Consider the following 21,261-nt stretch of genomic DNA (forward strand, 5'->3'; position numbering starts at 1 on the left):
TTCTCTTTTACACTTGAGGTGGGTGTAATCACTTGACTTCAAGGGCCTTCACCTTTATCTGAGAGTGAAAACCAGTTCTGAACGTTTATAAATAACTAGCTTAGGGTTGATGATTATTCACCAATAAATGAGTATAGAGTATTTTTTTACCTCCAAGATCAATCCTTCATCCCGTATGGTCCTTACAAAATCATGCTCTAGCTCTGAAGTATCTTTAAATATCGTTCCTAAAATTGGGAACGAGGATATTATTTTACCATAGTACGAGGGTCATCCGGAAAGTAGTACCCGTTCGTGAAATAAAGACACAAAAGTAAATATTAACAAACATAAAAAATTTTATTTGAAAGAGGATACTTTAAACTACTTCTCAACATAATCTCCAAGCAAATTAAGGAATTTGTCATAACGTGTGACAAGTTTCTGTATTCCTGCTGCATAGTCCTTCGCCGCCAGCATGAACTTATCTAATGTGTCGGAAGAACTAATCGTATGACATGAACTTCTGAAATTATCGAAAGGTCCTTCTTCTGTAACCCATGGAATGACCGAGTACATTTGAAACAGTGTTGTTTAACAAATACCTAACAAATCTGACAACGCTCATTCGGGAGAAAAAACTGAACAAGTGTTTTAAATAAATGCCTCTTCCTCCTCTTTGCCTGAAAAAGTGGCCGATATATTTCACTAGTTGTGTATCTATGCAGTCAAATGAAGTTAGTTTAGGGTATGTGAACTTTATATTAGGTAGTTTTTTTTTAACCGGAAATCATTTTCAATACAGCGCCCCCCCAACACGTAACCCGGATTGAATAAGTTCCATAACCAAATACGGTTAGGAAGATAAGGACCAGTGAGCAGGAAGCTCGATGGGGGATTGATTATTACGCAGGCGATCACGTATCCCTCGGGCCACCCCTCTGCATCCAAACGGGGCTTTCTCATATCGGATAGGTGATGGAGTCGGTGGCGGTTGGGGTGGGCGAGTGAAGAATGATCGAGGGACGGGGAAGGCGGTTGGGGGAGGCGTGGGGGATTGCAAATGGGGTTGGAGGTGGCGAGGCACGGAGAATATTGGACCGAGAGAGACATGGAACAGATAATCTGCGGGGTGTACTTCGTGGCGGACGGGGCAGGATTGTTGTTATAAAGGGTATGCGTTTGGAAAAAGGTGAAAATGACCAACGAAATAGCTCCATAAATAATGCGTTCTCCTTCCCACTTAAAGTTACATAAACCGAATCCATACACAATTAATCTGTGAAGAGTGGATGCATTCATTTCCAGTATACAATGAGAAAAAATATACTGTGCATATTTCAACTTGCTGCCGATGACGCAATGACGGAGTCAGATGAATGAAGCTTTTGCCACAAATACTATACATTATGACACACAAAGCTAACTCTATGATAAAACTTTTGCACATTAAGGTAAGCGAATAAAAATACGCACGATCACCATTCATTGAAAAGCCCCTATCAATATGAAAAAAGAAACTCTCCCTACGCGTACATTATGCACTTCCAGAAGGCAATGCATCCCAGGAGCCGCCGAACTAAGGAATGATGACTTTAAATTTGAAACTTTATGACCATATGTTATTGTTATTCACAGCTTTATTTTCTATGTAATTTGATTATTTACTGCTCTACTTTTTATGAGGTGTTTGCTCCTGTAATTATAGCAATAAATGGTAATGGTACGAATGGTAATTCATACCTTTCTCCTGATATTTTTTATTTTTAACCGTTCATGAATTTCATACGTTGCTTGGCTTAGATTATGGTCATTGATGTGTTAGTTATGCACCTGGAGACTGTAATATTTCATCTCATTTACTATATCACTGAAGTTGTTTGAAAAAGAATGAGGTTGAATAATAACATCAGAATTTCATTATTGTGTTTCTATTTCATTTCAAATATTCAGTATAAACAATTTATTATATTCCATCTTTGTGTCAGCTGGTTGAGTAGAAATGTATGCTTGGACTTAGTAGAGAGGAATGTCCTGGAAAGATATGCAATTGGCCTATTTTACATAAGAAAATTCTCCAATTGTCAATTTGAGATGTTTGAGGAACACTACCATATTACAACTGCTGAAATTCTGAAATAGTGACAATGCTTACATATGAACCAAAAGTTTGTCAGTTTGATATCCTTTTGCTGTTAATTTTTTCAAATGTGATATTAATCTTTATGTATTCAATTTGTTCCTCACATCTCTTGCCCTTCTATACCTTCCATTGAGAAACACCGCAGTGGGAATTTACCTATTGAGAGATTGGTTCATAGTTTATATGAGAATAATGTCCTTAAGATTTGGTCCTTTGAATATTTTTAGGTTCTGTATATTTTCCTATTTAATGTGGTATCTTTATATTATATTGCAATGTGCGATGTAATTTACCATGAACTATAAATAAGATATTGTTTCTTAGAGGAAATGTTTTGTTTGTTAATTCCTGTATCTCAATGGTTATAAAATTTAAATGTTACCAAAATTATACTGACTTCAACCTTGTTGGTATCCTTGTTGGGGTGTACCAGTTTATTGAAACAATATATTTCAAATTCTTTTCAGTAATTTGGTTTCATTTTCCAGGAGATCCATGTTCCACTGTCAATAACACTAAATAGAGCACCTCATTTTAAAAACTATGCTACTGTGCTTACCATCTGGGTTATCACCTAGAACATATTCTAGGTGTCCTCAGCTGTCTATCTGCTTTGCCTGCTCTATCCCTTTACTGATATAGAATTTAGATGTGACCTGAACAATTAAGATGTGTATTGAAAACAAAAGAATTCTCAGTATATGATCTATAAAAATATGTAATGAAGCCCAATTTTTATGTCACCGGAAATGAGTATTTTTTTGTCGATGATATGTCTTTAGCTCTACCGAGCATTGAACCTAGTTAACTATAGTTTTGCAATTTTGGGTTTCCTATTTTTTGTTTTATTATTATGAAACTAAAAATTACTATCCTTTGCAATGATTTGTTTCCTTATTTCATTGTAGTGTCGAGACTAATTTCATCAGTCCTCCTGTGATTGTTAGGCTTGTGAAATCCCTTCTAACAACAAAATCCATAGAAGAATTCAGGGCATCTAATCAAGTAAGTATCCATCATCCTTATGTGAATTGTACCATGTGTGTATGTGTGTGCAGTCATTAAATTTACAACATAAGCTACTGAATGCATCATATCATTTATTTGTAAGTTTTATCCAAGTGTTCCTGATATTACCTGCACTTCTTCGTTAATTTCATTTTTACCCATTAATATTTAATTATGTTTAATTAGGAAAATGGCAGGTGTTAAAGTGATCATTTTTTAAATTTCCCATCAGCTGTATCCTTTTTGGTATTATTCTGAAGCATTTCGGTTTCCTGACCCTTAATAATGTTTTTGGACTGGTATTAAATAAAATTAGTATGGGGGTTTTAAAAATTTAATTTAGAATATTTTTCTATTGGTATGCATAGTGGTAAATTGGTGCGTACTAATCATGCCATAGTACCTAAGGCCACGCTTCTCTACAGTTAATGCTAATGCTGAGTTGCCACCGTTAACAAAGCCTTTTTGTTAATAACTTGATTATAACCAAGTTAAATTTTTCTTATTGCAATGAAAACCATTGTTTTACTAGTTTTTGCATTTTTTTTCAAATGTGATTTCAATGTTAATCTCTATGTATTCAATTTACTGGGTATTTGCAGCTATGCAAATCGTAGCTAGTGAATTATATAAATGAAGTGCATTAAAAAAAATAACTAAATTAAAACTCAAGTCTCCCAATTACCATCATCCTGTTCCCCTGTTTTTAGGTCCATTCTCTCTTTTACTTTTCCCAGTCTAGGAATGCAAATTGGAAACAATTCTTGCCAATTTAACTTTGTTATTTTCTATTTTAATTATAATTTTTGGTCATTTTATTGATTTTTAAGGATATCAACTTCGATTACATTGCAATAGCTTTCTTGTGTGTGAGGAAATCATAAAAGGCAAATACATAAATATGCATTTATGAGGCCATGTTACTTAATGTTTTCAATATTTTAAAAACCATTGTCATCAATTGCCTCACCTGATGTGCCAGTATCTCATTAGTTGCCCATTCACTTCTATATATTGTCACAGAAGTGCATTGTGACATGGTCGGGGTCCTGGCCTTAAGATATAAAATTTGGAATATATATAATAAAGTGTTGATAAAATTAATGACATCTATTTTGAAATTAAGTTCTTTCATTAAAAATGATTTTTGATATTTATGGTTGTGATAATCTTAGGAATTTACTACTTGGATGCCAGAAGTACATGTATGGTGTTGCCCTGTAGCACCATATAGAATGGTTTATTCTGTTGATGATGACGAAAGACTGCTTATCTAGTTGCCCAGATAAATCCTGCTTCCAACCCATCTCTTTCTTTTTTTTAAAGTTATTGTTAGAACTTGTGGATCTTCTTTGAACTTTCTTTCATTTCACCATTAGCAACTTTTTTGGGTGGTTTCTGATTGTGCATTTACCGCACAATGTGAAAATGCAACCATTAGCTTTCAGATTTGAAATTTCGATGTTTTTTCATTGCAGCGATCACAAGTGCTGGGCAATAAAATTGAAATGGAAATTACTGGGCTTGTTGAACAGAATCCAACAATCCTTCGTCTTGGCCTGCACCTGGAATATAATGATGCCCGGCATCGTATTGCTGCTCATCTTCAGCGTAATTTGGACAGGAGTGAGTTGAGCATTTGATAACTAATATTAACTCTCCAGCATTATGGAATTCTACCTTCTAGGTTAAATAAGTTCAAATTGCTTATTGGATTTTCTGATGGAAATTGTCGTATATTCAACTGTCATTTAAATGTGCATACCTATTTCACTTATAATTTTAATTATTGTATTTTGCTTTATTTATTTTGCTCAAATCATTTCGCCACGTATGAAATCAAATCACACACCAGTAAGGCTGGGCAAGCTGCACAAGTTTTCATCTCTTCTTAAAGCTATTAGATGATCTGTCGTTAATCATGGCTAACTCTTACTGTATACATGCTGTCAGGAGAAGTGTTTCTGGCTACTGCTAGTGGTGCAAATTAGTTAAACATTCATGCTTGAATCATTCACTACAGTGAATACAGACCTTATAAATGCTAATTATAATTTAAATATGGGTAATTAATAAATAACCCATTTATAACAATACTTAATGAACCATAATTTTATATATATATGTGTGTGTACATATATACACACACATATATAGACTATGATTCAGATTTAACTACATTAATCATAGCTTGTTTAATTAATGCTAAAGTTAATGAAATCTCTAATACCATGAGTATCTGCTAAAGATTTTATAGAAAAGAAATATATTTGTTTATCACAATGTATGGTATGGAATTAACTTTAGGAATAATTAAACACACTATAATGATTAATTTGGATAAATCTGTGTGGTAGCTATCATTTTAATGTGTGCGGCACTAGTTGAGTAAGACTGAGCAACCTACTGAATGCTGTGGCATATTTTCTGCTTAGTGATATGGCTAATGGCATTCCTTTTTTCAACAATAGTCATGTAGTTACATGGTTTACTCTCCACCAGATTTATTTGACTCTACTAGCAAACAGAATGCTCCACAGCTCAGAACAAAGTTAAACAGATTTTACATTTACAAAATGTCATCCTTGATCAGCAGGCCTGGTGATCCCATTTCATGCCTCTCCAAAAATATTGCCATACCATTTTCTCATTTCTTGCGGTTCATGTGTTGCAATTAAGCACTTCACTTAAAAATGGATCTGACAATGATTTTGTCTGCTCTTTTCTAGTAATCATCCAATCTGTTGTGATTAAAAAAAATGTTACCAATTCCTTCCAGGAATATTGTCCAATTAGAGCAAATTGTATTATTCAGTAAATTATCATTAGCTGCTTCTGTTTTGGGTACCGGCTCTGAAAACTTAATAATAGAGATACTGCCCCCCTTCAAGACAAATCCTGGTCTGCTGCTTTTAGTTTACGTCAAAACAAGTTATTCTAAGCAATCGGTGGGCTCTTTTTAAGTGACTTTTGTGATATCACAGGAAATACTCCTCCCTTCACCTTAATTCATGATCTGCTTGCAAGATCAATATCAGATTCCAATTCCTTAACCTTTTTATATTTTTCCACATCTTACACCTAGCAGTTTATGTCCTTCACCCTACTACCTATGCTCTTTTGAACTTCAGCACAATGCCTCAGTGTTTGGGTATAATGTACCTATGCACTGGTAAGAGAGAAGCGTCATATCAACCGTAAAGTGACCATGGGGATAATATGTTAGAATAAAACCTGTGGTAGTTCAGCATTATATAAGTATATGCTATCTTCATTTGTTTAGTGCATTTCATATTTATCTGGTTGTGTTTGTACGAGCATTGTTCATCCCAATGATAGTTAGCCTGGAAGTATGAGTACGCTTTAACATTTAGAATCATTGAATACATTTTCAATTGAGTCATTGAACCATTCATTGTAAACTTGAAATAGCATTTAGGATTGATGCCAAGACTTATCAAAAAGGGATTTTTTTGTATTTAAATGTAAAAATTATTATTAATAGATTTTCCTGTTGAACTTCATGTAAAGAAGTTGATTGAGAAAGCAAGAGGATGAACTTATTATCAAGGCTTTTATGGGTGTATGGTTTGAAATGAGTGTTAAAAGTAAGCTTGATATAGATGAAAAAGAGTATGGCAGTGTTAGGATGGGCAAGAGAGAATTCAGTTAAGTTTGCTCAAATGTGGCCAGAAAAGCAGATTGAGCAGGTATTGAGGAAGAGTTTTAGGTAACCAGGGGTAGGTGTATGAATAGGTTTTTTAAACGGTAATAAAGTTAGGTGTTTAACATCAGAATCTGAAGGAAGCAGCTGTCAATGTTTATATGATATTAAGTCCCGAATTTTTGTTTTTTCCTTTATGACCCAAAAATTTCCATCATTTATTTCACTACTTATTTCATTACTCTATATTTAAATAAATGAGTTGTCTTCATGAGTTTTAAAAAGAATTTCATGAATAAGACTCCCAAAACTTGAAATTGAGTACAAATTGGATATACAAGGATTTACACGTGCACGTGTAGAAGATCATGATCTTTGCAAATCATAATTGGATAGAACAAGTGAACACCAGTGCTAATTTTCTTTTGAGTTTTGAATAGGAGAAGAAATAATGGTTATTTATTTTTATTTTCACAAAATGTATTACAAAAATGAAAATGTGCTTCTTAGAACTGTTAATGGAGAAAAAGTTTCTTTGTGATTTTATCAGATTGAGGCTTTGTTCATTAAACCCATTAGTACCTTATTTGGAATTATGTCAAATACATAGTAGCCTTCCTTAATATGCGCCAACCTTCCCAGGAGAAGTGTGTTACGGCTGGGTTTGGGGTAAATGTAATAAAATAAGAGAGAAGTGCATATTCAGATTAGTTTGACAAGCTTCACAGTCTGCTAAAAGTGTTTGCTATAATTTAAAAAAAGTTGTGTTGTGACACTTCAAAAGGAGTTAATATGTGAAAAGATTTTATGGGAATGGATGTGGCTTATCATAAAAAAAAAGAAATAGCTTATTTTGTATCAATAGATGCTCTTGCTAATGACAAAGCTAAAATCGTTTTTTTTTATCTGCAAAAGGGCTTGCTGATATTACATTGTGTTTTAATGTCATACTTGCAATATCTGATCTTTGTAGATAAGTCTTTGCAGGTCCAATTATTATCACACAATGATCATTTGATTGATAATATTTTCAACGAGAATATGAATAATTAGAACTTCATCCTCCAATGTTATCGTGAGATATTATTAATTATTTTCTTGAGTATGCATTAGTTACAAATGAATATTATCTTATTATAATGTTGTAATTGAGATTTAGTTAGTAGGTTACTTTAATGCTTAGAATTTAGTTTTGGCCCTATTTTTATGTTGTCTTGGTCAGTCTAAAGTTGTCCCAACTTGCCACATTGATCAATATGGCGAAATATCATCAATCAATATGGCTCTTCTTCATTTAAGTCAGTTAATTGGTAAGCAATTGTTAGTCATTCCAGAAATTTAGAGCAGTATTAGTACTGAAATTCATCTTCTCCTAAATCAATTATTAGAAGTCTTTAATTTATTACATATCTCTAAACACTTGGTGTTATATGCACTGTTACACCATTTTATGGTTTCCATGAGTTGTTAATATTGCCTAAATAACCTAGAATGATAAATACTTCAAAAATGTTAATCAACATCGTAAACATTGACCTTTATATTCGTAATTAATTTAATATTAATCAATGGCTGAGTGAATCGATGAAATAAATTATCCTATTGTTCAATATTTTTAGGCTTTTTAAATCATCATCCAAGAAACTGAATTTTGTACTTAAAACCCAATTAAAGAGTACGTATGGTCATATTAAAATTATTTTCAAATAATTTTAATGCTTGTTAATGTTTCTAACAGACATATTATAGTGTGCTTGTATTCCTCCGTCTATAAAAAATGCTTATAAAATTTAAGCTCCTTTAATGAAATGAAATATAATTTTGTGTCATGTGGTGGCTTTGAATTAAGGTACAATTAATGTTAGTCATGAAGTTGTTTTTCTTAAAAGGTGAGTTTTTAAAAGAGTGATTTAGATATGTCTAGCTTTGGTTGACTAAAACAATTTCCTTCTAAAGTGTATTCTTCATAGTGTCTGCGTTGATGTAGCTAGGTGGTCTCTTTATATGTCAAATATATAGCAGAACTTGAATTACTGTCTCTACCGTAATAATACGTCATAAATAAGTTATTTCTACTCGCCTAAAAAAACCCTTAAATTAAATTGTATCATATAAACATATCATTTCAGCACTGTATCTTTAGATGATTTATGTCTTTTGCTTCTCTGCTAAAAATAAATAATGCTTTTGCTTTTAACTTTAATTTTAACATTTTAAAACATGCTTTAATAATTCACTATTTCATGCTTAAGTGTGAAATCAAGTTGAAAGCCAATTTAGCATTGAAAACTTTCATTGAGTTATAAATGTGATATTGGGCAAATGCCTTCAGTAATTCTAAACTTGCATCTTCTGTTTGGAATTATAAACAACTTTGCTATTTTGGTGTTCAATATTCTGAGTAGCAATATTCTGGTCAATTTAGGCAAACTGTCATGTATTTTGTTTGCTTAATTTAAGCCTTTTTTCATGGCTGCTTTTTGCTCTTTTTACTTTCTTCTTTTTTTTTTCTTTTTCATGAAACCATCCATTCCTTCCACCATTCTTAATATCTTTTATTTACTCAAAACCTCTTACTTTACCTATGGCTCCAAATTCCACCCTACTCTTTTGCTTCCCTTTGCCCTTATCTCTCCTAGGAAGAACTAGTGCAAAGTTCAACATTCGCCTTGGTGGCGGCTCTTCATTTAAGATCATGGGGTCAAAGTAAAAGTTAAAGCCACAATTGTGGTAGATAAGTGTGAGTACGAACTCAGATGCACACAAGCAGAATATTTTTTTTACATTAGTGCCTGGTGGTATGCTACCTCTACAGTTGTCAGGTTTCTACCTAGTCGAAAAATGTTTTGTTGTTCACAGTGTCCCTTGCATCTCAATTGAACTCAGAAAACTAAGGGAAATGTGATGACTCTTATTTTTGATATTTTAATCTAATTTCCATGATTTTTATTGTGCAACAGTTGTAGGCTTATTGAAACATTTTCAGGAAAATTGGCTCTAGGGTGACAATAAATTGCCTAACATATGAAAAATACAGGCTATACGAAGTATGGCTGTGGCTAGTAATTGTTTATTTTCCCTGTAAGTTTCCAGTTCAAAGGAGATAGTGATGTTGTGGTATTATTTTTGATCCCTCATACATCTTGAGTGCATCTGTATTGATTGAAAGTAAATTGGTGTAATCCTTTGTTGTTTAATGTCTCGTCTATTCAAGGTGGTCAATTCTGTCCAGGAATGCTTTCTTGTCAGGCCATTGCAACTGTTTTATGCCCCTGAGTATTAGGTATCATCCTGAATTCTCCCTTTTACCACTTGTTATTGTGTCATTCCCTGATAGTTTAAATAATGGGGTCCCTTGTCTCATTATATTGGTCACGTAACACACACAAATACTATCATTTCATGTCCATTTCATTTCCTGCAGTACGGAAAGATATTACCTTGCGGCTCGGCTGCAGATTCTTTAACAGCCTTCGCAAGAAAACTGTGTTCACGTAATTGAAAAGGTATACTATAAAAACTCCGGGTAATATCAATTGATATGATGCCAATTAGGCACCATCAAGAAAGACGGAGATGGAGAAAGTGGCATGCACTATATAACAGGCATGTTACGTACTACAATGGATGTGTTTGGCTGCATTCACCTGCGGGATGGATTGTTTCAGGGCCATAGCCATCTTTGGATATGATTGTCCCTGATCTCATGCACCTCTTTCAGTTTTAACATTCCTTTTTCAGGGCTAACCATAATTTGCTACTACATATCACTGAAGTTTAGGATGACATTATGATTACTGTGTCAATTGCCCATTGGAAATGAGACATTTCAAGTGTTGCCGTGCACTCTTAAGCTTAGGCTTTGAACACTGCAGAAAAAAATTTCCTTCCAATGCAGTATAAACATATATTTTTACCATCTGGGATAATGGAGATGTTAGTGGATACCCTCTGACAAAGGTCCAGGCAATCCTTCCCAACTTGCTCTCGCGGTTGGAACATTCTATGCCAGTATATGCCTAATAATAACTGAATTAATTGCAGTAATAACTTTAATAACAAGAAAATTCATTTCACCATCCTTAGCAGTAATAGCTTTACTCTCAAATCCAAGCTACTAATATAGGGAGCCTTTCATGGAATGAAAATTGTTTTGTACTACTTTTTGACTTTTTAAGTTTTTGTTAGAGCACACTGCATATATCAACACACAAAGAAAAAAAATGCATTCCAACTTCAGACTTAAATCATCATTTGTGTGCTTTCATGTGTTGATGTGTTTTAAAGTGCATGCTTAAGCATACTTGATTAGAAATGGGTTAAACATAGTGTATATATTATTGAAACCATTTTGGATACTTCCACAATACGATTCTACATATTGTATACTTTCAGTAAGAATTCATTTTTCAGCATATATCACATTTCTCTGATTACTGTGCAACAACATATTGCTTATACATATCTACTAAGGTTGTGTGTAAATCAATCCAAGGTACAGATAATAATTTTAAAGTCGGCATTGCTCAGATATGCCTAAATTACACCATAGTCAAAACCTAATGTTATATGGTCACAAAATACATGTATGTGTGTGTTACCATTTTGTCTGTGAATGTCATTACTTATATTTGTATTGAATAACTGTATGTATTGATACTTATCTATTAAATGCATCACTCAAAAATTTTGAAAGTGTTTGTATGTATAAGAATTGTGCATGATTTGATCTATTTCTTGCCCAGCACATCCCATTTATTAATTAATTAATCTGTGAAGCATTTGTCTTTATTCAATTGCATTCATTTAATTCAGACTTTTAGGCTCAAATTTTATACTTCTGCATGGTCAATTGTAGTGACTTCATTTCTATATGGAAATTGGTGTTTTTATGTCATATCAGTTCATCATTATCCTTAAGTTTCAACAATGTAATATCACAGATTGTGGTGCTGGGTATGAAATAGCATTTCTGATGACTAACAATACATTGTTAGCATTTTAGTATTTCAGTTTGTAATAAAAGGGCATGCCTCATGAGTGTGGCTTTCAAAATGACTCATTGCCTAATAAAAATTTTGCATGCTTACAGGTTTTTATTTTCCTTTCAACTAGATGAATAATTTTTATTGCACTGATGGAATTTTTTATAAATGAAGTTAAAATTCATTTAAAATTTGCATAAAATGATGAGTTATTTATTAATCATTTTGAACTCATTATTAACCATGAAATATTCATTTAAATGTAGTGGATTCAAAATGTTTCAATTGTTTCATTATATGTTGATCATTGAATAATATTCATAGTAAATTGAACCTTCTTTGTTGCTATTTTACCGTTTTTATATAATATTATTTGTAGGGATATGTAAACCTAATGGAACTTGAGTGAATCGAATGTTTCCCTTGTTTTCTTTGCTTTCCAGCACGCCTCAATCGGGTTGGAGCAACAAGCTCGTAGTGTGACAAAATCTCTCCGTAGGTGGTAGTATAATTTCTTCCTGTTTCTCTAACTTTTAAGGCTAAAATCATTTATTTTGATGGTTAAATAAGACAGGATTAGTTTAGATTTGCCTGCAAACTTAAAAATGGAATGAATGTTTCTTCAAGTAAGAGTGTTTGAGATAATCTGAGGTGGTTACAGTACCATGAGAAACTAATGGTCAGGATTAAGTATATACTGCTATTTGGAACATATGCAGTAATATATATAAAGAGATCCTTATGTGTAAAACCTAGTAAGAGTGCAATTTAAAAAAAAAATTCTTCAAAAACTGTGCAAATCATAAGCTGGTGAAATATCAGTTTGTGGAATTCTTTAGTTGTTTACACCTTACCCCATGAAAAATACTTTTGATTCTGCTGTATGTTTTGCTGAATATATGTATATTTGTCCATCAATTAGTTTTCCCTCCTGATGCCAAAGCTACCTATTAGGTTTACCATGAGGATTTCATTTAGTCATGTGCTTGATTTTAAATGCTACTTATTAAGCATGTGCATCTCTCTCAAAGTATGTAACCTGTGTTTGGATGAATGATAATATGAAGCATAAATGAAACTGACCATCAAAGAAGTTGGCCAGTTGTTAAGTATTGAAGTCTGATAGCAATTTTTAATGTTTGATAGTTTCATAATCACAGAAAATTCTCAAATAATTTTGAATCATATACTGTTGAGGAATTTTCTGTTGATCATTTTTCATATGTTATTAAAAAGGATATTTGACATTTATAATTAATGTTAACTCCTTTGTTTGGCCACCCCTTTTATTAACTTATTGCTGTCTTTAGTAAAAGTTACTGACTGACTGTTTCTGCCTGCCTAGATCTAGATTTCAGTTTCAAAAGATATGGCAATCCGCATGAATGTAAATGCATCAGAAGCATGTTGTAATGGTGATTAGTATAATGCCCATGTATATATCTGTAAATGGTATTTTTCCATTGTGAATCCCTGGGTATCCTATGTTTTAGATACTAAATTTAAGTATCATACCAATGAAGGCACTAATTTATTTTTTATATATTATATAAAATAAGTTATATGCATTCATTGCAGGAGAAAATTGGAAAATAGTCTTTGAGTAGGGGTGATGTAATAAAACATAGACCTTTGTGAATTAGTTATGTTCTTGTGTAGATTAATGTATTTTTGCAAGAGGTTTGTTTTCTGTAATGAAGTATGATTACTAGAAAAATTCTATTTTGAATGATGAGGTCAGTAATGTTTCTTTTTCCTGTTATTCCTATAGTTTCTGTGCCCTCGATTCACATTTGATGATAAAAGTATTTGTCGGAAGGTGAATACTGAAAATAGCTTTTAACAGAATTGAAATGTTAGCTTACATTGCTGTTTGTATGAATTCTAAATAAATGAACTTCAGTTGTGAGGGAAAAAATAATTACATAGTTGGATCTTAGTTATTAAAGATTTGGTCAAAGAGGGTTTATATTTGAATTTATGAATATTTAAATGCTTTAAGGATATTCCTTTGTATGATGTACTTTTATCTGTAAGTATTTTAAATAGTAGTAAGTGTCCTGCATGAACATTATGGGCTCCTATCCTCAGTAAAATAGATATTTATCTCAATTTGTGGCTTCATGTATATAAATATTAGCTTATAATTTATATTATTATGTCTAAATTTAGCAATAAATTTGGAGTATATGTTAGTTCTCATTGATAGTATGTAATTCATTCATTAAGTTTGTTCTTTTGCCTTTGCAAGTAAGATGGCTGGGCTTGGGAAATTGCTTATTAATGTTAATTAGTTCTCTAGTTTTTTATTTAAGTAGCTGTAGACCTCTATAATTGCTCACTAGTGTAAAAATCTAATTCTTTACTCCCCCTCCTCCCCCTTCTGGACTTTCCACCCTTTGATTTTCTCAACTTGCAGACCGCCTGCGTCGAATGGGTCGTTCCTCCCGCAACTACACCATTGGCTGGATGATGCCGACCAGGAAATAGCCACTCGCTGCACTCTTCACCTCATCTTTCCACTCTTCTCACTTACTCTTGCCCCTACCTCACCCATCCTCCTCTAATCCCATCAGATGACTTGCAAAAGTGGTTCCGAGTGCTGGTCAATGAACATTTTTGTCATGTCAGCAATTGTTGGACTTAGACATGTCTGCAGTCGTGAAAGTATAGTTATATTATCAAAGAGCTATATAAAATATATATATATGGATATGTATAAGCAAATTTAAGTATGCATACCTTTGAACTACATTATCGCAATATTTGGGAGCTTGTTGTGTTTCATCTCTACTTAAGCAGTGCTCTAAAAAATAAACTCCAGTCATTATTGTCTCCTTCGTGTACATCGGCACTGGTTGTTTGGTGCTCATCCATGTTTCAGATGTGTCGTTCATTTGTCTTCACTGCCATAAGCAGCAAACTATCACATGCTATTAAACATGAAGCCTTGTGTTTGCACTGTGGCATTAATATGCCATATCCAAGGCTATCGACTTGGGTAGGTGATTCAAGTGCCATTTATTCCCAGCAAACATAGCCCTATCTAGAATTTACCCTTGTAACTTTCTGCTGAGATTTTTTATCCCTTTTTCCTCGTCTCCCCGAATGTTGTATTGGTTGGTGCTAAATGTGCTACTGCTGTTTGGAATAACTTGCCACAAGTAATGGGAGCAAACTAGGTGAAATATGACCAGTTGCAAACAGCAGCAATTACCAGTGCAGAATTACCCAAAATTTCTGTGGTGCATAACTCAGTAGTGCTCATGTGTGAATGTTGTGTGCACCTTGTGTGCAGGTGTGTACTGTTTTGAAATTACAAAATTAAATGCCATGGCTTTTATAAATAGTAATTTAATTGTTGAATCTCTTTGAGTGATGTCTTTTTCTATAATTTAAAAAAGAAATAAATATTATTGCTTTCAGAGGCAGAGATTGGTATGTCGCTAAAGTGGAGGTTATCATTTTTAAGAAGTATGGTGTATGTTTTTGAAAAAGAAATGCATTTTGCGATCTCAGCCTCATGTTTTAATTCAGAGCTAGGATTGTTGGAAAAAAATTGGAACTGATAACATTTCATTGTTCCTTTACTGTACAAATCCTGTAAGTATTGTAAAGTTGTCAGGCTAGGATTATATTTGTTATTGCAGCTTTTAAGGTCGTGATATAAATTTGTGTAACAAGCAAATGAGACAGAGAGATAGTTTATCAATCTTACTTTGTACATACTGGTTTTATATTCTTTATCTTCTTTTCTGTGCTCCTGTTATATAAATCTATATCATATACATATAAGCATCAGTAGAGACCAGTACTTAGTAAACAGTGTAATCATTCACAAAAAGCTACTCTGTTAATATAAGAGGTGCACTTTTTTTATTTACCTCTGGGCCAATTTAGTTTTCTCAGCAACAAATGTGTAATATCCCAATTCTTGAAGTATCTGTATAAATAATCACACAAGAAAACAAATAAATATCTTTCTTGAATCAAGGATATTCTGTGCTGGAGGCTTTTCTTTTTGCTAGTTTGAAAGTAATTATCCTCTCATATGGCGTCGTAAGGCTAGTGTGCTTTGTTTGTGAAATGTAAGAAACCTTCTTCTGAAAAGTGTTATTCTATCATATTTCCTGGCTTCTTGTTGTCATTTCTCTTGCATGTGTTTTAGGGGCGGTTGTGTGCAAGTTGTTAACTTATGGAAATGATTGACATGCTGGTGCTTGTAATCATCAGATGAAAAGACCTAGTTCATATTTCAAATTTTATTATTCTAGTGTCACATAAATTTATATCCAAAGAGAAAATACTAGAAATGAGAATGGAAATAAAAACCTTGATGTTTTACATGGTAATAATTTTTGTGTTATACTTGCAGAAGAATTCCCTTGAGGTGGTTAGATTTTAGGGCCTTTTTTTAATATTCCTGTGCCCAAGAATGGACTTTGAACTTCAGAGAAGTGGTCTTTCGGGTATATTCACTCACATTCATATGCATTTTGGAAGTGTAATCACACTAATCAACCCTAACTTTAGGTTGAGTGAGGATAGAGTTCACCAAGTACCTGGCTTAACCTTATGAACTGATCCTTTATGGTACCACCTGTGGTTTTCCAGTAAAATCTGATATCCAAAAATTCACTTGGCTTGGGCAGAGCTGAGGGTGCGCACGGACATCGCCTGGTTTCAAACCCTGGCCCTTTGGAAGTGAGGGAGGGAATATTTAAAGTTAATTCTTTGTAATGAATGGATGAGTTGTTCTCTTATAATTTATAAATTCCATGCCTTTTACTTTTTTTCAGCTGACCACTTGGTGTGCTTGAGACATTTCAAGTGCATCGGGGTAAAAATCATGTTTCACCTCTAATGATTTTGGTACAACAGAGAAATTAATTGATTTTATATGATCAAAACGACCTCTTTGTCACCATCAAAATAGCTTTATCATTTCTTCTTCGAGGACTCCACTCTTTTATTATTCTTAATTGGAAACTGATTTTTATGTCTGATGATCTTGATGTCTTAAGATCTGCTCCACTCATGAAGTTGATGGTAGTATTTGAATCCTATTTATCCTTATAAAAATGGCAGTTACATTGCATTCATCATTTGATTTTGCAGTCTGCAAGGTGTCATTTGGTGGAGGATTTATCGAAGAGAATCAATCGGTAGATGGCAGTTATTTTGAAACTGAAGAGGATCATAGAGAGATGTGAAAGTCTGAACCAGAAAATTTGCCCTGAGTTATAGCCAAAATTCTCTTTTGGGAGTTACCCAGTTGGTGTTGTCTAACTGGTAGCCTCAGTTAAGGTTCTGGTAATGGTATGAGGCACCATGGAACAATGGAGCAGTGACTCCATTTCACTGTATTATAAGAGGCTTTCGAATTGATCTCGAATACCTGTCTGGTATTGCCCTCATTCTAGTTAATCTGTAGGTTAAATTCAGTGCTGGCAGTAGTTATAAGCAAAAGGGCTTATTTTTTTTGCAGATTCTAGGCATTGTCTTTGTGCATCACATGAAATGCTTGAACAGGCATCCTTAACCTGCTGTACCCTTAATGCTTTGGACTATTTTATCACTGGTGAAAGGGATATGACATTTAAAAAATGTGACAGATGAATCCGATTCGCAACTCGCGTGAATCCCCTTGGGTATTCATTTGTTTTCACTGGTGACTGGAAATTGAAAACAATGCCGGAAATGAGTTTCAAGAGAGTTGCGGATAAGTTCACCGCATTAGCAATAGTTAATGAACGTCAGTAGTTAACGATTTTAACATATTAGTTTCAGGTGGTTCAAACCAATCATTGTTTTATTTTCGATCGTGCGCGGCAGTTATCTCCAAAAATAATACCCTTTTATCCGAACAATTTCTCTTGGGATCCATAATGTATAACGTTTTTTATACACACGAATTTGATGGCTCAGGAAATGTGCCTGTGCCTCTGGTTTCAATAAAATTGATATAAACGCTGTTACACTTGACTCTTCTGATTTCTTTTCCCTCGTCCCACCTGTATCATCCATTTTGCAGAATCGAAACCGCCGTCACTCGGCCCGGTCGCGCTCCCCCCCACTCCCCCGTGGAATGGTTTTCACGCACGCGGCCGCCATCCGCGATCGGTTCGTCTCGGTCGCTTTGCCGCGGTCGCGTGGTTCGTTCCCCGCCCAGTCCGCTGGTAGTCATGCATGACCCACGGCTCCTATTTATATACTTATCCGCGCCTCTTCGAGCGGTGTTGGTGGTGGTGGCGGCAGCAGCGGTGCGGCCGAGAAGCAGCTGTGACTATTGATCCGCCGCAGCAGCCAAAATGATTTATCCGGCCGCCGCACGCGACTCCCTCAACCCGCCTCTCCTTCCCCACGTGCTTCGTCCTTCCCATCCTCCCTCTCTCTCTCCACGACGGAAACCTGTTTACCCGCGGAAATGCAGGGGGCGGAGCAGTGGAGGGGGTGGGGATCACCTGCACACGCTGCCGTGTGGTTCCTCCCACCCCAGCGCCACACTTCAACGGAACATAATCCCGCGTCCCCGTTCCATAAATCCCCGCCGGCTCCCAAGGACGTCCCCACGCTAGTTCCCTTGCTGCCCCAGCTCGCAAAACCCTTCCCCACAGCAGAATATATATCACCTCTCTCCCTTACTTACGAGATGCGACTGTTGTATTTTCTTCGTCGACTAAATACCGTCGTGGGTCCCTGCAAAAGTTGGATTATGCGGGCTGCCGCATCCGATCGACTCTCACCGCTGTCTGCTCTCCTCACGTAGTGCGTGATCCCAGGGGGATTTCAGATTAGGTTCCGACGCACGTCATTTGGAAAAAGCACTACGTGGAATGTTGCTCTTTGGAATGATGATTTTTGTTTCCGGTACTCATTCCCATTGGCTCAGTTCGTGGTTATTGAAACTTTTCATGCAGACTTGCTACCAACTTGAGAGAGTTATCTTTTTCAAATTAGGTGGTCGCGGGCCGATGTATAAAACCGTTGATTAACGATGCTGGCCTTTTTCTATGTTAATCTTCGGCAACTTTTAGTACTAAAGAAAGCCATTCATCTGTCCGCTTGTTCAAAAATTTTAAAACAATGCCAATAGGGCAAGACCCTTTTATGAATTTTGCCCGATGTGTAGAAATCTATGAAACGTTTTAGAAAAAAAGCATTGATGTCCTTACAGGAGCTTATGAACTGCAAGAGTGTACCTAGGCTTATCCATTTCTTTATGGGCCTGCTGAAGACAAACGGCCCTGATGAAGACTATTTCATCAATGGGGGACACGTCACAGATTGTAAAATATGTAGTTAAAGGACTAGACACTACTCCATGGTTCGTCTTTTTGTCACTAATGTTACATTATGGACTTGCGAATATGATCCGAAAGTGACAGGTTGTCGATGTAATAAACAACTCCAACGCAGATTACTTTCCCCAATGGCGCGGAAATTTGGACTAACCCTCTTAGCTACCTCATTTTTTTCATATTTTCGATGGTGTTCCTGATTCAATTTCCAGCTCCCTCGGCTTTCGCAGCATGATTTGATTACGACGAATTTTATCCCCCGTCATTCCTCTCTCTCTTTCAGACCGTTCGTCGTGTCCCGCGCCGTCGACTGACAGTCGTTTCTTCAATTCCCTTAATGTAAAGCGCCGAAAATACGAGGCGTGAGAGTCAGGAGTAAGGTAGTTTCGAATTCTATTTGCAAGCCGCCCGCGGGCTTCCCCCATCCACGATAAGAGTTGTCTTACCGCGTGCCAACACGTCAGTTGCTTGGATATACGCATTCCCGTCTCTCTCGTGAACTGTGGATTGTTTTATATTTTTGACGAGTAGAACGAGCATTACTATATGTCATGTCATCGTTAAGTCGTGACGATTTTGCACAACTGGGTTGAATTCCGAGAAGACTTAGGGATGGATTTTCGGTGGGGAATAAATACTCGGGAAATCAGGGATTTTTTATTAAAAATCACTCAAAAGAGTTTTTGTCGGATCTTCGCCTTCATTACAGAGTGTACTGTGTCATCTAATTGGAGATAGGTTTGCAGGTTAACAGAATCGCCATACTTGTAATCCTTTTTTATCATGGGTGAGGCTCTCAGCCTGTTCCAGCAGAAAAACATTGTGAGATTGCTATCTTTTCCTAGGCGTTTCCACCTTTTTTTACCACTAGGTGTGTTTTGAAGAGCTTCTATTGAGAACCTTCCGTTCGTTCTGTATGTACCTTCCATTTTGACTCATTTTCTAAAATTTTCCCGTGATTCCCTTGTACTTAAAGTACTTCCCTAATTTATTTATTTCTCAGTCTGGCACAGCCTTTCTCTGATGTAAGAAATTTATTTCTGCTGCTTGAATCCTATTTTCGTCGATCATTTTCCGTATCTAGCATTCAATACCGCGTAGAAGAGTCGAAACTTCCATAAGTTTATAGAATTTTAGTCCTCTCTTTTCTTGTTTTTCTCAATTTGTTGTTCTTTTTATTGCTGCGCATTTTTAGATAGTGATGTTTATTTTTATTAACTAGATTTTTTTATCATACATGTTCTTACTGTTATTTCCTAAAATCTGAAGATTTGTTACTTGTCTTCTATTGTGATTGTACATTAGTATATTGATTCTCAGTGGCTAACAAAGATGTATACCGAGTTTGAATTCCAGAGATGGCAGGGTTTTTCATTCATATCCTGATTCATACTTGGAGTGTTATGTGGAGAGTACTTAAATTCCGACGCCTGGTTTCTTTCCAACCTACTATATCCTACTCCTACTGATTTAGCCGCCCATTCCTAATGGCACAAATGACCTTTGTTTCTATCCTTATGTGCATGCAGTTTTGACAATATTCAATATCTGCCGTCTCTCAAAATTTACCGACGATTATCAGCTTGAGTTCTCAGGCTCCAAGACAGACTCATTTGCTGATTTCATGTTTTTAATACGTTTTAATTTCATGCAAAGCTCATATATTTGGAAGTTCAAGCGTATTAAATGTATAAATGTATCAAATGAAGAATTTCGCAGGTAATTTTATCCACCTTTTAAGGCTTTGGTGCTTACAAATTGGCGTGTCAGCGGAAGATATGTGGATGGACATTCGCAACGGCTGCGAATATTATGCGATCATCACGGCAGATTACGTGTAACATCATTACGATACTCTCTATCCATTGCCTTACTTGATCGCCCTTTATTCTAACTCCGAATATTCGAAAATTTCGAGGAACGCAATTGATGAAAGTCATTGAGATATAAAATCTAGCGATATTTCGCGCATGGAATTTCAGAGTTTAGCAATCGGATTATGGAGATTATGAAATCAAGAGCTTACCTCCGAAGTGGTTTAATCCCTCTATTAATTTTAATAATATTTTTTAAATAGTACAAATTAATGTTAAAGAGTATAATTCGTTTTTTTAATAAGAAGTTCGATAAGATTGGGTCGCTAATTAGCTCCGTAGATGATTAAAGAAACATTTTGAGTTA

The 21,261-nt window shown here is 35.1% G+C and overlaps 1 protein-coding gene across 10 annotated transcripts in view; it reads left to right on the forward strand.

Annotated features, from left to right (window-relative positions):
• The window catches only part of tmod (tropomodulin), a 136,909-nt gene extending 119,150 nt beyond the window's left edge, over positions 1–17,759 (forward strand). For 3 of the 10 annotated variants that reach the window (XR_011701526.1, XR_011701529.1, XR_011701530.1), the window contains exons 7-11: positions 3,031–3,127; positions 4,609–4,756; positions 10,219–10,300; positions 12,223–12,274; positions 14,199–14,257. Coding sequence is in view for 5 of the 10 variants with exons in the window: in XM_071588528.1 (XP_071444629.1) it covers positions 3,031–3,127; positions 4,609–4,756; positions 9,434–9,504 (316 nt within the window). In the remaining 5 variants the exon portion in view is untranslated. Of the gene's footprint in view, positions 1–3,030; positions 3,128–4,608; positions 4,757–9,433; positions 9,535–10,218; positions 10,301–12,222; positions 12,282–14,198 lie in introns of those variants that run through there. The other 7 variants (XR_011701528.1, XR_011701527.1, XM_071588530.1 and 4 more) reach the window with 7 other exon arrangements.
• The last annotated feature ends 3,502 nt before the right edge of the window (positions 17,760–21,261 follow it).

The sequence above is a fragment of the Hetaerina americana genome, unplaced genomic scaffold (assembly GCF_022747635.1).
Source record: "Hetaerina americana unplaced genomic scaffold, ioHetAmer1.1.p SCAF_3, whole genome shotgun sequence".
NCBI classification, from domain to species: domain Eukaryota; kingdom Metazoa; phylum Arthropoda; class Insecta; order Odonata; family Calopterygidae; genus Hetaerina; species Hetaerina americana.